This window comes from Macaca thibetana, chromosome 7 (genome assembly GCF_024542745.1).
Source record: "Macaca thibetana thibetana isolate TM-01 chromosome 7, ASM2454274v1, whole genome shotgun sequence".
NCBI classification, from domain to species: Eukaryota; Metazoa; Chordata; class Mammalia; order Primates; family Cercopithecidae; genus Macaca; species Macaca thibetana.
The window spans coordinates 90,765,680-90,780,662 of NC_065584.1; the positions used below are offsets into that span (position 1 = coordinate 90,765,680).

At 41.3% G+C, this 14,983-nt stretch overlaps 1 protein-coding gene across 10 annotated transcripts in view; it reads right to left on the reverse strand.

Moving 5' to 3' along the window:
- Window positions 1-2,759: 2,759 nt before the first annotated feature.
- The window catches only part of MEF2A (myocyte enhancer factor 2A), a 160,761-nt gene continuing 148,537 nt past the window's right edge, over window positions 2,760-14,983 (reverse strand). For all 10 annotated transcript variants that reach the window (XM_050798583.1, XM_050798584.1, XM_050798586.1 and 7 more), the window contains 3 exons: window positions 12,327-12,453; window positions 8,414-8,540; window positions 2,760-6,779 (listed from right to left, as the gene is read on the reverse strand). In XM_050798583.1, the coding sequence (XP_050654540.1) occupies window positions 6,407-6,779; window positions 8,414-8,540; window positions 12,327-12,453 (627 nt within the window). In that variant the 3' untranslated portion in view covers window positions 2,760-6,406. The remainder of the gene's footprint in view (window positions 6,780-8,413; window positions 8,541-12,326; window positions 12,454-14,983) is intronic.

A 14,983-nucleotide genomic window follows, 5' to 3' on the forward strand; every position in this document is an offset into this window, starting at 1 on the left:
TCTGAAAATAAGTGTACACTGGAACTGAACAATAAGTAAAAGGACCATAGATAGTAAGAGCTGGGTTCCCTACCACAGGAGAAAGAAGTTACAAATGAGGAAAGGCTAAAAGGAACCCTGGGGCATTGAATTGGAATCCAAAGCATTAGTGGAAACCATGGCTTTTGACACATTTAGGTAATTAGGAATATGGATGTGTGTGTGTGTGTGTGTGTGTGAGAGAGAGAGCACAACTACATGTATTTCCTTGTGGTGTCTGCAGAAAGAGCCCGAAGGAGGTGACACCCTAGTAACAATAATCACATCTAGTGCCCAGATCTGGTTTCCAAATACCATTCTCCAATAAAAGGAACCAGGAATTGTGGAAAAAGTGGTTGACCCAGCAATACGAGTGTGGAGCATCTTGTGGTGCCAGAAAGGACATGCTAAAGGGGTTGGAGAGACTCAAATTTAACATGGAAGGCCACCTGATCGAGCTCCTAATGGCCAAAGCTGGAACAATTGGAGGAGCAAAATAATGACAGTACTGGATTCTAACCCACAGGAAAAATAAAATCCCTGAGTTCACAATGATATGAGTTAAAGAAATGAAAGGGGACGGCTGTTCCTCGCAGCAGAATTCCAGTGAATAAATGTGGAAGAGAACAGGCGGCTACTACAGCTGTAGACAAGATGCAAAATTAGGGGGTGAAAATATAACCCTGCATAGTCTCAAAGTATCTCCCCCAATATATGTATCAATTACAAAGGAAGAGAGTGTAACTTTTTACACTGAAGAAACTGTAAAAACCACTGAACCAAGTGATCAAAGTTAGTGTCACCCGGAATAAGACATCAACATGGACTCCATGATGCATTAAGGACACACGATTTCTGTGGTATTCTTGCCAAAATGCACAACTTCATTCCAATCATCACATCAGACAAATCCACAATGAGGGGTATTAGACAAAATAACTGATCAGTACTCAAAAGTGTCAAAGGTTATACAAGATAAGAAAAGCTGTAACAAGTGACAAAGGGAATGTGGGATCCTCGATCGGATCCTAGAACAGGCATGAGTGGAAAAAATGGGGAGATTCAAGTAAGTTAGTGAAAAATGCTGTATCAATATTAATTTCTGGGTTCTCATACTTGTACTATGGTTATGTAAATGTTAGCATTAGGGAAAGCCCGCTGAGGGATATGTGGAAACCACATTATTTTCCCATCTCTCTGTAACTCAAAAGTTGAGTTCAAAATGAAGTGTATATAGTAAGTAAAAAAAGGGGGGACTGTGTAGTGAAACCAGTTAGTACAACTGATTTCTTTCTTCCACAGCTGCGTTTGCTTTGTTTAGCTAGAAAGCAGGCACATCGTGCATCTCTAAGAAAGTGACTGGAGTGTAGGCCCTGGCCTCTAAGCTGAGTAAGATGCCCTGTCAATTTGGGTCCTCTGGGAAGCAAGACAGATGAAATTAGGAGCACCAAAGCTTTACACCCCAGCTATGTGCACTTGGGGCTGGGGCTGCCTGGGAAGAGCTCGTCCTCAGCCCAAAGCCTGCAACAGCTGGGATCAGGGCTTACCTCACAGATGGGGCTCAGCAGCTCTCTGTGGGATGAGGACACGAGCCCACTCGACCCAGAATATCTGGTGTTGTACGCCCCAATCTGAAACCTCCGGGCCCCGTGGAAGATGGGAAGAAACACTCCTCTTCCTCTCAGTTTTACAACTGAGTGGTCCTTGGGGCCGCTTGTGAGCACTGGACCACCGACGGAGCAGGCTGCGGCCCATCAGCTGGCACAGGACTCCAACTGAAAATCATCTTGGCTGGTGCCACAGAATTGGCCTGAAAACAAGATACCGCCTAGAGCAAGGCACTCAGGGGAGCCAAGCAGGAAAATGTAATGAATTGATTTTAAGTAGCTGCAGCTGTGATTAGAGTATTTTTAGCCACAGGACTCAACCAGCTTTCAAAACCTGCTAATAAGAGCCCCGCTGTAGCCAGCACAAAAATTTAGTTTTCAGTTTAACACCAGGAATCTGCTTAGCTAGGAGTTGGCTTAGAAGGCACATCAGAAGGAGAGAACATTTTCTACTGAAAGTTGAAGATTTTTCATTTTCTAGCTGAATTATGACAAAGGGAGATGACCATTAAGTACCTGCCAGCATACTGGGACGTACACCTATCATTTTTGAAAAGAAAATTCAATTCATGCCAGTAAATCTGTCTTCTGCTGCCTCTAGCTCAGCATCATGTACGTATTTTGGGCAAAACTAATCATTTCACACCCTAGACTTTAGAGAGACACAGAATCTAACGATGGTTCTAACGCACCCACCCCGTCTAACACGCTTTGGCATATTTTCTGAGAAGCAGTTACTGGAGGCCGAATGGATTCCATTCATCCACAGCGCTGTGCATGCAACAGCTGGATTAGGCCCCGTTGGGACTGCATGGCCCACTGCATCCTACAGGCTCCAGGGCTGCCCAGGAGGGATGGCCTCCGACAAGGGGGAGGCGAGTGGGGGCGCTGGGACGGTTTCCTTGACCCTGTCTCAACCCAGAGAAAGGGGCCCTGCAGGTGAAAGGGGTCTTCGTGAAAGGAATGAAACAGGAGAGGGCTTTAGGGGAAGGGGCGCCTGGTGGCAAAGCCAGCGCCTTGTTTCCCCAGGCAAACATGACAGAGTCTCGATGCACAGTAAGAGCCAGTCCGTCTTTACTGGAGTGAGTGCGGGAGACAAACAGTTTACAACAACCTTTAGCATTGTCTTCACCATTTGATAAAAAGTTCACTATTATATTTATTGTATAATGAAGAAAAACAACACATTCAGGGAAAAATTGAGATTAACTTATTTTTCTTAAAAGGTTCATCTCAAGGATGGCAACAAAGTCCAGCTTGTGCCGCCAAACGGTTTTACATGATCAAACCGTGTACAGCTTCTTGTGTGAACTGTTGACTACAAACATTTACCAAATACATAAATCTCTTTAAAAAAGCCATTTTAAATATAGCAAAGCAGTGTCTTCTTGCACAGCAAAGTGAAGAAAGTTTCTACAGAGAAATAGAAGTTTTACATTTGTAAAATCTTTTTCACATTCTAATCATCTAGCTTCTTAAGATCCAATGCCAGGAGTTTTCAGGTTCCTTATTTACTATGTATTTCTTGTGCGCATGATGGTTAATAGAGAAATTATGTTAATGCATTACTAGTTGTCCTTCTAGTTAAAGGAAATGGTAAAACATGTATTGTTCTTTTAGAACAAACCCCTGATTTAGTCTACAACACAATGGACATAATTGGGCTCAAAAGATGGAGTTTTGATTGGGACCACCTGTGTACACACAATGGTGACTTTCACTCGCAGTGGAGTGGCGATTAGAGTACTAAAGAAGTACAGCTGTTGGAAACTGTACTTTAACCAGTGCAATTTACTCTAAGCTTTTTTTGCTTTTGTTTTTTAGTAATAAAATACTTCTGGAGGGATAAAATTTTCTTGCAATGGTGTCTCATACAAAACACGAGTCTAAAAGGGTAAGAAAAGACGGTTCTAAAGCAACACCATTAGCGTTGTCCCCGCTCTAGGCTGGTTTCCACCCAGAGATGTGGATGTGGGTGTGTTCACACATGAGCGTCTGGGTGAGAGATGTCTGTCAAGTCCATATGCTCCATGCCACACTGGGCGTATGGGAAAAAGGTTAACAGTCAAATATTCAGTTCCTGAAATGGAATACATTGTTACTTGGTCAGTGTAATTTAAATACAAACTCCGAGCCTTGAGTAATATTATTTTAGAAAACAGTAGTTGTACTGATTATAAACCTGCATAGAAAGAAAGACTATTGAGATACAGTCAGAAAAGCCATCTCATAAGGCACACAAGAAAATAGACAGTAAATGTGAATGTGTTAACTCCTATTCCAATGTACAGCAGAAGTTCATGAACATGCATAAATAATAACGAAGGAATCACTTAACACTTTCAAAGCTATAAATGGTTTACAAAGTGGTAAGGATTATTTTGGAACTTCAGTGTTGGGAGACTATCTTGTTTGGATTAGGTGTGGTCTTATGAAGAAATGTGCCTGTAAGTAGTTCAGTAAAATAAGTACATTTTTAAAGAAAAATCCTTTCTGAATAAGAGCCAAATGTCTATACTGAAGAGAGGAGACAGCATGTCATCCTCCTTTTTTTGGCCTCTCTCAAAAGTTACTGCCCAAACTGCCATGAGAACAGAACCTCCAGTTTGCAGCCTGTGGTGCACAGGTTTCTCCTGCACTGATCACACCTATGTGTCAGTCAGGAAATCTGGCTGATGACTTGTCACAAACAGCAAATGAGGAAAATGTCAAAAGGAACATAATTTGGGGGTGGTGGTGAGGGGAACAAAATGTACGTAGAAATTGTAGGTAGCTGCTCAATATTGTTTAAAATATAAAATAGCAATATTTAAACCCTTGAGTTTTTCAGGAAAAGGAGTATTTAAAAATCTACAATGAAAGATATACAGGACTTTGAATTTTGCTCATGGCACGAGCCCAGTAAGTGGATGAACTTGCTATCATCCATTAGTTGTCTTCCTGAAAGAATAAGGCCTTGTTCAAAATCCAAGCTGAGGGTGGCACTAATTCCAATAAGAATGGCAAGAGTCATGCCAAGGACCGGCACCTTAAGAGCGTTTCTCCCCGCATACCAAAGCTTTATCTCTGCGATGTGCAGAAGAGCTGATAATGGTAGGATTTTGTAACCAGCTGCATCATTCTGTTTTCAGATGGTCAAGGAAAAAAGATCCCTTTCCCCACGAGTATTTTCCCCTAATCATTTACCACTTATAAAACCTTTGTGCTCATCTACTATTTTGCCATTTTCTCTAATATTAATTAAATTAGGTCAGCTTTTTCTACTATATTTTTTTCCTCACAAAAGGCAAGTTTTAAATAATGCCTTATAAAATTTGTTACAACACATTTTATACTTATGCAGGATGAACTTAACACCAATTTTTTTGCCACTTTGCTATTTATGTACACATATAAAATATATAATGATGCTCAACCCATACAGCACAAAGATTACAATGTAACATCACACATTCACCACCAGTGAGGGGAGAAACCCCTTTATACAATCCTCTGAAAAAACTGGGCTAATAATTAAAATCCAAAGTACAGTATATTTAACAAAATAGTAAATATTAAACAGTGAATACTTAATAAAGGACCTCGCCTTTTCCCCCCAAATTGGCGGCAATCCACAAAAATATACTTTTTAATCTGGTGACCATACAATACATAGGTACTTACATCAAAGGTGATAATATATTTAAGATGCTATATACACAAAGAGTTTGGCTCAACTTTTAATTTACATATAGAATAAGTGTTCATGGCTTTTTTTTTCCAAGGTTCTGCTTGCAAGATATTTTTGTTTTCCCCTCTTAAAATAAAACTAAAAAGTTAAACCAAGATAAAGCTATTCTCTAAAAAAAAGTTACAACATATAGCTTTGGCTTATATAAATAATTCATAGCAGAATGTGTTCAAAAGTAGTGAATATAATTTTATATATAGTCATCAATTCATAAGGGTGTTTTCTTTCATATAAAATATACATGAGCTAAAATCAGTTTCTTTAATTTTTAAGATATGAATGTAAAAAGAAACTTCTGACATATTCCAATTATAACTTAATATATTAATTTTACTTTGTTAATGCTCTATATTTCTAGGCTAGTATTTTCTGAATATCTCATGCGTGTTTTCTATTCTCTTTCTTTATTAGCTAAAGATCACTTCTTGACCCAATACATTTTTGCACGTGCAAAACAGTTATGTGTGGGGCTTTTTTGTTTTGTTTGTTTTTTAATATCAACAGCCCTTTCCCATGCACCCCTTTGCAACAGACACCCATGCCAGGTTGGATAATATAAATGACATTTTATGTACAGTATTGCTTTCTTGGTTCCTGCTTTTCTACTGCTCTGTTCTACAAAGCATTTTCTCTGAAGTAACTACAGTCACCGCACAGTTAAATAAAACAAGTAGGGGGCCCTCTAGGTTTCTGCAAGCTAGTGTGGGAGAATTATATATGGGTACACGTTTCTCTGCAAAAACTGGTTATCTTTATGAAACAAGTAGTCCAAGAAGTGCCAGACTGGTCTGTGCCTACAGGGTGCTTTGTCTGCCATGGGACACACATCTGCAGACCTACAAGGAGTTTGCAGGTAAGTGCCTGATTCTGTGTATGTAACACACACCCACACATACACACACACTCACACCCACATACATATATATGTAAAGGGATATATATATATGTATGTACATATAAATATATTTAACTCATGTCCTTATTTACCGATTTAGATATGTAGGGCAGTTCACTGCAGTAACACAAAAGTACAAACATCAGCCTGGAAGCCTTAGGTCACCCACGCGTCCATCCTCATTCGCTTTACAGAAGGGCTTTCTCTGTCCTCAGTGTTTGGGGGTCGGCCAAGCACAATTGGAGAATGGAAGTCGCCCCGTGGATCCTCCCGATCACTGCCATCATAGGAGCTACTAGAGCTGCTCAGACTGTCCACAGGGGAGCGCCCCATTTCCTGTCGGGGCTGGGGCTGCGGGGGTTGTGGCTGTGGCTGCGGCTGTGGTGGCGGCGGCTGCTGCTGCTGCTGCTGCTGGAAGCCCGATGGGGTCATACGATCCCGAGGAGGTGAAATTGGTTCGGACTTAATGTTGATGTTTTGGTTGGTATTAATGGATAAATTGGAACCCTGAGATAACTGCCCTCCAGCACTGAAGGAAAAAAAAAGAGAGGTCAATGGCTTGTGAGTGCCTCTGCAAAACTGGGATGATGCAGTACAGACACCGCCTGACGGAAAAGGGCCCAGAGTCTGAAATCTTGTCAGAGTTCCTCAAGACTGGTTTGGGTCATTTCCTTCCGTGCTTGGCACAAAAGGAAATCCCGTCTTCCTGGGAGGAAAGAAAACAGCACCATCGAGCCCTTACGTTACTTGGTTCTGTTACCCACAACGTTGGTACTCTTGCAGCTGAAGTATACAAAACAATGTCAGTGTCTTAATGCTGTGCAGGGACCAGAAAGACAGAGGAACAGCACAGCAGCCTCATCTGCGCACTGTCTCTTCTTCCTCAGCATCTGCTCACCATCTGCTCTGGCCCTGTGACAGGGCACATCTCTTTTATCCTCACAACACCTCTAAGGTGCAAGTCACACCATCCTCATTTTCCAGATGAGGAAGTGAGGAGCTGGCTCAAAGCAGTACAGGAGGACGCAAACAGGCTGTTCCCCAGGCCTGGGCTCTGAGCCCTTTCCACTTGCTTTTCCAGGTCTATTTTTAGTGCATTCATTTAGGATGCTCAGGACAGGCCTGAGGGCCAAATCCTGTGTAGGCAAATTTCCCTGAGATACTCTGCTCCTTTTTCCATGACATAATTCTTAAGAAGACCACTGATAACAATCCTCATTGTGGAGTTACTTCAGAATGTATGAGGGAAAGGGACTGCTGAGCTCAGGCTCTCTGGGGACTTCCTGGGCAGAGGCTAGAGGTCTGGGGTATTCCTACTGCCCTGATCAGAGGCAAGGCAGCCAGTCTTCATGGAGGCCAGCTGGGTCTGCTATGTTGTCCCCTCTCTTGGGACACTCTCCTCCACCTGCTCCATGGGTCTACTGTCATCCTGGTTCCACAAAAGCCCTGTTCTTTCTCCCTGCTGTTCAGGGATGTCTGGCCTCATCTGGGCACCAATGTAAATCCTCTTTGCTTATATCCTTACACCCTGCCCATGAGGAATGTTCTCTTTGTGAATGAGGTTTGGTGTGTGCATTGGGCTGGGATCAATCACACAAATTCTATGGAGTCTGACTGATATAGAAGATACCCTGCCCCCAGTTTTCCTTCTCTATGCCCAGGGAGAAAGCAGAAGATACAGCTTGTCTTCCTACTCTTGTCTACAGATACTTGCCAAAGCAATAAATGGCAAGGGTGGCGGGGGGGCCCGAATGCCTACAGGCTGCCTTTCAAGCAGGGGAACCAGAGGCAGGCGCTTAGAAGCAGCGGTGCAGCAGGTGGCTTAATCACTGGTCAGCGGGTAGAAGGATGGTGCATGTGGGTGATACCTGTGCCTTTGGACCCCCTCAGATCCCGGTTGAGTCTCTCTACCTCGGGATGTCCCTATGGGAGAAGCCTTGCTTCCCAAATCCCTTCAAGAAATGCCTAGTTTGTCAGTATCCAAGCTACTATCTAGAGCCATGTAAAGAAAATATTTTCTCCCAACACTTGTCTCTACCTGAAAAGGAATCACTACAGGATTCCTCACACGAAACTCAACAGAGCGAAAAAGGCTGTAACTGATAGGAGAAGAGAGTGTGTCGGCCAGGAGTAAAGATGCAGGGAAAACTTCTAGTTACTCACACAAGAGAGCTGAGGGCTGCTTGTCCTAGGTGGTGCTGCTGCCAGGCCGACACCTGTCCCAGCGACAACATTCCTGGCGAGTTGAAGCCTTGCAGAGCTGACAGGTCAGCGCTGGTCAGTGAATAATCTACGAAATAAGACAAGACAGCTCTGCATGTGATGGAAGGTCCACATGGAATCTATTTTTTAGATAGCTACTGCAAACGCTCCTACACTGAGGCCAGGCATGCTGGCTCATGCCTGTAATCCCAGCACTTTGGGAGGCCGAGATGGGCGGATCACTCAAGGTCAGGAGTTTGAGACCAGCCTGGACAACATGGTGAAACCTCACATCTACTAAAAATACAAAAATTATCCAGGCATGGTGGCACATGCCTGTAGTCCCAGCTACTCGGGAGGCTGAGGCAGGAGAACTGCTTGAATTTCACCCAGGAGGCAGAGGCTGCAGTGAGCCAAGATCGCACCACTGTGCTCCATCCAGCCTGCGCAACAGACTCCCTCTCAAAAAAAATAAAAAGTTCCTACATTGAGAGAAGCCAGATACTTCACAACAAAACAACATACATGTGGGTCTAAAATCCAAAATCTTTTCTTGGAAGATTTTACAGGATCTAGCCATATTTAGTTGTCTGGGATGATTCAAACAAGAGGCCATCATTAAAGAATGTTCTGTACAATTGTTATTTTAAATATGCCTGCCGCTACCCTTTGGAACAAACAAACAGTCAAACCCAACCAGAGTGAGTTTGAATCAGCAAGTCTTAATGAAGTAAGGGGTTGGGGGACAGGGGACAGGAAAGACAGATTCCCTTCACATGGGGTGCCAAACTGAGTGACATCATTACACAATTAATTCACTGCATTTGTTTAAAGTACCTAGACTATCACAAACTCCTTGACAGCATGCAAAATAGTTTCAACTTCATGAAAAAACTTGGTGTCCTAGAGTATAACCCAGCTCATATCATATGAATGCTTCAGTCATAATCACTGGGACCAAGATTTAGGACGTTAGTTATCACTCACACGGGGAGTTATTTCAGCTCGTCATAACACTTGTCTTTTCCATTTGGTTCTAAAGAGAGGTGGCAAAACTCTTCTACTTTTATCTTCTTTCTCATGTCTCAAGAGAGGTGTTTAAAGAAGTTGGTCTTCCTAGTGAATTAACATGTTAAAAAAGGAACTAAGTTGAAGCAACATAGCTGGTGCTCAGCGCTGTCCTGATTCTGCCCTTGTCATTCATTCTATTCTATACACTCCCATGGGCTGGGGCAAGGGCCTGCCACACTGATGCCTTCCCCAGTGCTCCCTCCAGCCCACACTCTCTTTCGACCTCTAGGTCTTTTAAACGACCTGCATGCCATGTCCATTTGGATGCCACTCCAAACGCCACAAATCTGACATGGCCTGTCCTTTCCTGCAAACCTGTTCCTCCTTAAGTACTCTGTCTTAGTACATGGCACCAACATGCACCCAGCAGCTCGTGCAGAAGCCTATGGGTGTTATCCTTGCTATTTCCCTTCCCTCTCACTCCCCCCATCAACTTCCAGATCTGAGCAATTCTATCTGCTCTCTCTCAAGCCTGCCCAAGTCTCACCATCTCTACTGCCACCACTCTAGTCTATGCTATCAACACACATTGCTTGGACCACTACAATAGCCTCTGATGTCGCTTCCTGGCATTGCCTTGTAACCCTATATATAGCAGCCAAAGAGATCTTTTCAAAATAACAAATATGATCATGGCACTCCTCTACTTAAAACTTTTTTATGGCTTCCCAATGCTCTCCAGACAGTTTCCAAAATCCTTGACATGGTCCTCAAATCGCTACTTACTTCTCTAGTCTCAATTCTAACCCACGTTCTGTTCCCATTCCTTCAGCCTTGTGCCGCCTGTGAACTCCTAGCCTTTGTACAGGCACGCCCTCTCCCAAGAGCACTCTACCTCTTCTGCCTGCCTGAGTCATGCATGTTCCTTCATGTCCAAGCTGAGATATAGCCCTTGACACAATTGCAGCAGCTTGACCCTAGTGCTATGTGTCTTGTGCCCTCCTCCTAGGCTCCACTGTTGACTCTGCACTCCTGTATTTCCAGTGCCTGGCATAGTGCTTACCACACAGTAGCTGCCTGATAAGTATTTGCTGAATAGATGTGTGAATAAGTTAAAAATAACATGGTAAACTTAAAACAGAATAAGTGTTATGAGAAAGAGAACAAAGATAAAGTCAGTCAAAAGGTGGCATGAGACTAACGCTAAGCGACTGATGATTTTGAGAGCCTGCCTCCATTTTTATACGCTTTGGTAATTCCTTTTATACTTTTAAAAAATAAATTCCCAATTCAATGGCATTTCTGAAAATAAGTATAGTGGAATTTCTAAGTATACTGAAAAACCTGTAATGAAACACTCAGTAAACCATAATCTAAGACCTAGTTCAAGCTCCCTCTTCTCAGTCAATACGCCTCTGAACATTATAGCTTTGCCGTACCTTCTCATTTCTCAGAGTATAAATTCATAAACACAACAATTCAGGACTTCCCCTCCATGGTTGCCCACTTAGGTATGTCCTGTCTCCTTGTCTAGAATAAACTTGGAGAAAGGTATGTCCCTAGCATAGTGTCTCTCATATAGCAGGTGATCAGTGCATCGAAACAGAATTTCTATGAATCCATCATCCCTGGCTTTGCTCTGGAACCTTGTTCTGTGCAAGACACAAATAACAGGCTATGATTCACAGTCCCTAAGATAGTATGCAGTCGACAAATTTGGGCATTATTTTTCATACTAATTGTTGGAAAAGTAATGGATATTTCCTAAGAAGTTTTTTTTTTTTTTTCCAATGAAACCTTTTACTGTTTGTTTTAAAAGAACTACTTAAAAGTGGCAATCAAATGTTCTCAACACTCTGCCCCCTCAGGTAGCTGCAGACAGCAGTTTCAAAGTACTGTGCCAAAGCATTCACCCTGAAGGCTAAAATCAGACGATCTTTACCACAGTCTACTTATGACACTTAGGAGAATCATAAAAGAATAACTTCTCTGCATTGCAGTCTCGGAGTAATTGGCAAGGTAGAATTTATTGCCTTCTTCCTCTGAAGCATCAGGTGTTTGGCTCAGTCGATGAGAAAGTGAAACCACATGTGTTTTCCACTTCTTCTTAGATTGGTAAATTTAAATGAAACCAGCTGCCCTCGATTCTCCATACAGTCTGCTTGGCTAAAAGCACTCCTACAATCACTGTAATATTCTTAAATTTTCCTAACACAACCCCAAATTAGGGCATTTTAAGATGAAATGCCTAACTAAACATAAATGAAGGCAAAACTCCCCTCAAAGGCAGAGTGACTGGCTCTGAGGAGGAACCAGAACAGTCCTTGCTTTGCCCCTCAGGAGCGCAAATGACATGGACCAAGCTAGTGGTTACAGGAAGGAAAACAGCCTGTCAGACATAGTCAAACATCGGCCACCTCCCGAAGTTTCAGGTCCAAAGGGATTCATGTCTTTCCCAAAGCACGTTAACACAGCATAAAGACAAACATCTTATTTTAAAAGTCTGGAAGACTGTGATATTGTTTAAAGAGAAACTACATCAACAATACTCAAGCAACAGGCTGCTACCCTCTTGGCTTGATGTATGCCACCACTTTGATATTATCTACATGGGCTTTTTGTCAGGGGTAATTGAAAGTTCACAATGGAGAAGCAGAAATAACTTATTCAACTCTGACACTATCAATTTTGTTTGTAATTTTTTTCAAGGCTAGCACATTTAAAAATACATCCTAATTTAAATCTAAAAAACTGGAAATAGTTTATTTCAATAAATATACTTTAAAAAAAAAATCACAAAAGCACACGTTGATCACAAAACAGAGAGAAGTACAACCTATGGAAGGCACCAAAGCAGGCTCACCAGTGTTGTAGGCAGTCGGCATTGCTGAGTACACAAGTCCCTGTGGAGGCAAGCTTGGGGTTGTCACAGACACGACTGGGGTAGCAAGAGGTTGAGTGGCTTGAGAACTACTTATCCTTTGGGTATTCTGTGAGAGATCAAAAAAGAGAAAAAGTGTTCTTATATGGTATTTATGTTGACTTAAAAATAACTTTCAATTTAAAAGTGACATTTTTCAGTTTTATATGAATGTCATTTTCTGAAGCAGTGATGATGTGAAAACTTCAAAAATACTAGTGAGAACAACTAAATATTTGATTTGAAGAGTCATATTTTTACATTAATTCTCCTCTTAAAATAGTTTATTAATGTTAGACACACCACGTTAAAATAGGAACTTACGTTACAGGCATTAGCACTTCTATTTGTTAGCACAAAATGAGGACGTGATGCCGCTACAAATACTGTCAGACTACCCTAAATATATGTAGGTTTTAAATACCTGCTGATGGCAAAGGTCATCTGTATATATAGGGATTGTACGTCTATGAGTATAGGAATCAAAACTACTTTTCTTTGCGGCATTTACATGTTAACATAGTTTGAAGTCATGGCTTATTGAGTGCAGCTTGTATTCTTATTTCTTTCTCTCCAATCATGCAGTTGACCTATTTTTTAACAACAGATTCAGATATGTATCCCTTCATGGTCCCCTGGCCTTCTGTAGGAGACGCTTTGAGTAGAGCATTTTGAATCAAGTACTGCTGACAGGGCTGTGGAAGAGCAATATTAAATGATTGCCAACTGGATGCATCTATGCAGCATCCTATCCATGCTGGGAATGGATTAAAAAAATCAACTATTAAATAATCCAGTTAGTTTAAGATAGTCATTGTCCTTAATGTGTAGGAGTATGACAGAACCAGTTTCTCACCAAACTGGCTTAAGGTAACAGTTTTCCAAAATCTAAGATCGGAGGAACACAACAGACTCTGTGTCACTAGCACACCAGAAAGTCACAGCACAACTCTATTTGTTTTTTATAAATTATGTTACAGCCTGATAACTGACATTCAGGGATCTGAGCCAAATCAGTAAAGTATAATTCAGTGCCGTTGAGATTATGAAGAGTTAGAATGTGATTCCATTTTCTCTACCACAATTTTCAAAAGAGTACATCAGACAAAGGCCTTTGGCTAGATCTAGACACTTACAAACATTCAATGAGGATCCTGATCTCAGTTTATTTCTTTTTAATTTCTGTTTTCTATCCTAGGTTAGAAGATGTGAGAAAGACCATGTGGATGTGGATGTACTGCTTGAGTTTCTGTCCCAGATTCACCACTTCCTAAGCATTGGGAAAATCATTTGACCTCTCTGAACTTCTTCACTGTCAAATAGAGAAGATACAGCAATCTTTGTCCTGGCTGCCTTCAACAGCTACTGTGAGAATCAAATGAGGTTATTATGTCAGAAGTGCTTTCATAACTGAAGTACTACACAAATGTAAGATAATATCCTTATTGTCCCAAGAAACCCTCTGTCCCAAATTTCTATATAAGTGGTGGGAAAAAAAAGATACATATTTTTATTCCTTCTAATCCATAGCCTAGTCTACTGGAGCTTTCATGAAGTCAAGTTGTTCTACTATTGCTCAGCTTCTAAAGGAATCTCCGTGGCTGGTCTTAACAGTACAGTCTTTAGTGCAGGCCCCAGGGCACCTGTCCTTCCGCACTTCGGATCAGTCATCCACAATTACATTTTAGAGCTCAAGGCAATTTGAACCACTTCTAAGTTCTAACGGACTGTGCTTCTGATTATATTTTGGTTCTGGCACACAAAGTTCTGCATTTTTAATTGATTATAGAGTCTCAGGCTTCAGTTTTAAAGAGTACAAATGGCTGTTTATAAGTTTTTAGATACGTATTTTAAAGTCTTCAGGGACCTAATATATTTATCTCTGAGGTTCTGTAATTACAAATGTACTTACTCTGAGGAATGTGGAAAACCAACGTATGCCAGTTGGGAATATGTTAGTTTCAGTATCAAGTTTTTAAATTTAATGACTTTTCAAGATACAGATCTACTTTGGACTTAATTTCTTCTTTCATATTTAGTCTGGAACTTCTAAAGTCAAATCACTAGGTGAAAGAATACAGTATGACATAGTTTGGCTTGGACCCTACCTACTCCATGGCATCATCTTCATGGCAATCTTCTGGCATGCCTTTGAAAACAGTAAGACTTCAAACACTGGTTCTACTCAACTAAGCTCCTAATCTCAAAGGCACTGAGTTCTCTAAGAGTAAGTGATTTTCAGAACCACAAGAGGGCAATATAGTGCTAGATAATTCATGGAAGCATTCACAACTCCTTGAACAGTGAAGTCTAACCTAAGGTGAATTATTTTAGCTTGAATTATAAACTCTCATTTACTGATCATTATGGTATCATTAAGTAAAGTGTTTCTCCAAAAGATATTCATAATATAATTCAAAACATTTGCAGCTGACTAGAATAGTTCAGTTGGCCAATACAAAACTATATCCAAAACTGTGACTGATCACAAAGCTAAATAAGGAACAATCTCGTATTTTAAGGGGAACAGACAACCTTATTTGAAAAGATCACAAACTGTGCAAAACACACCAGCATGCATAAACATGGAATATTAAAAC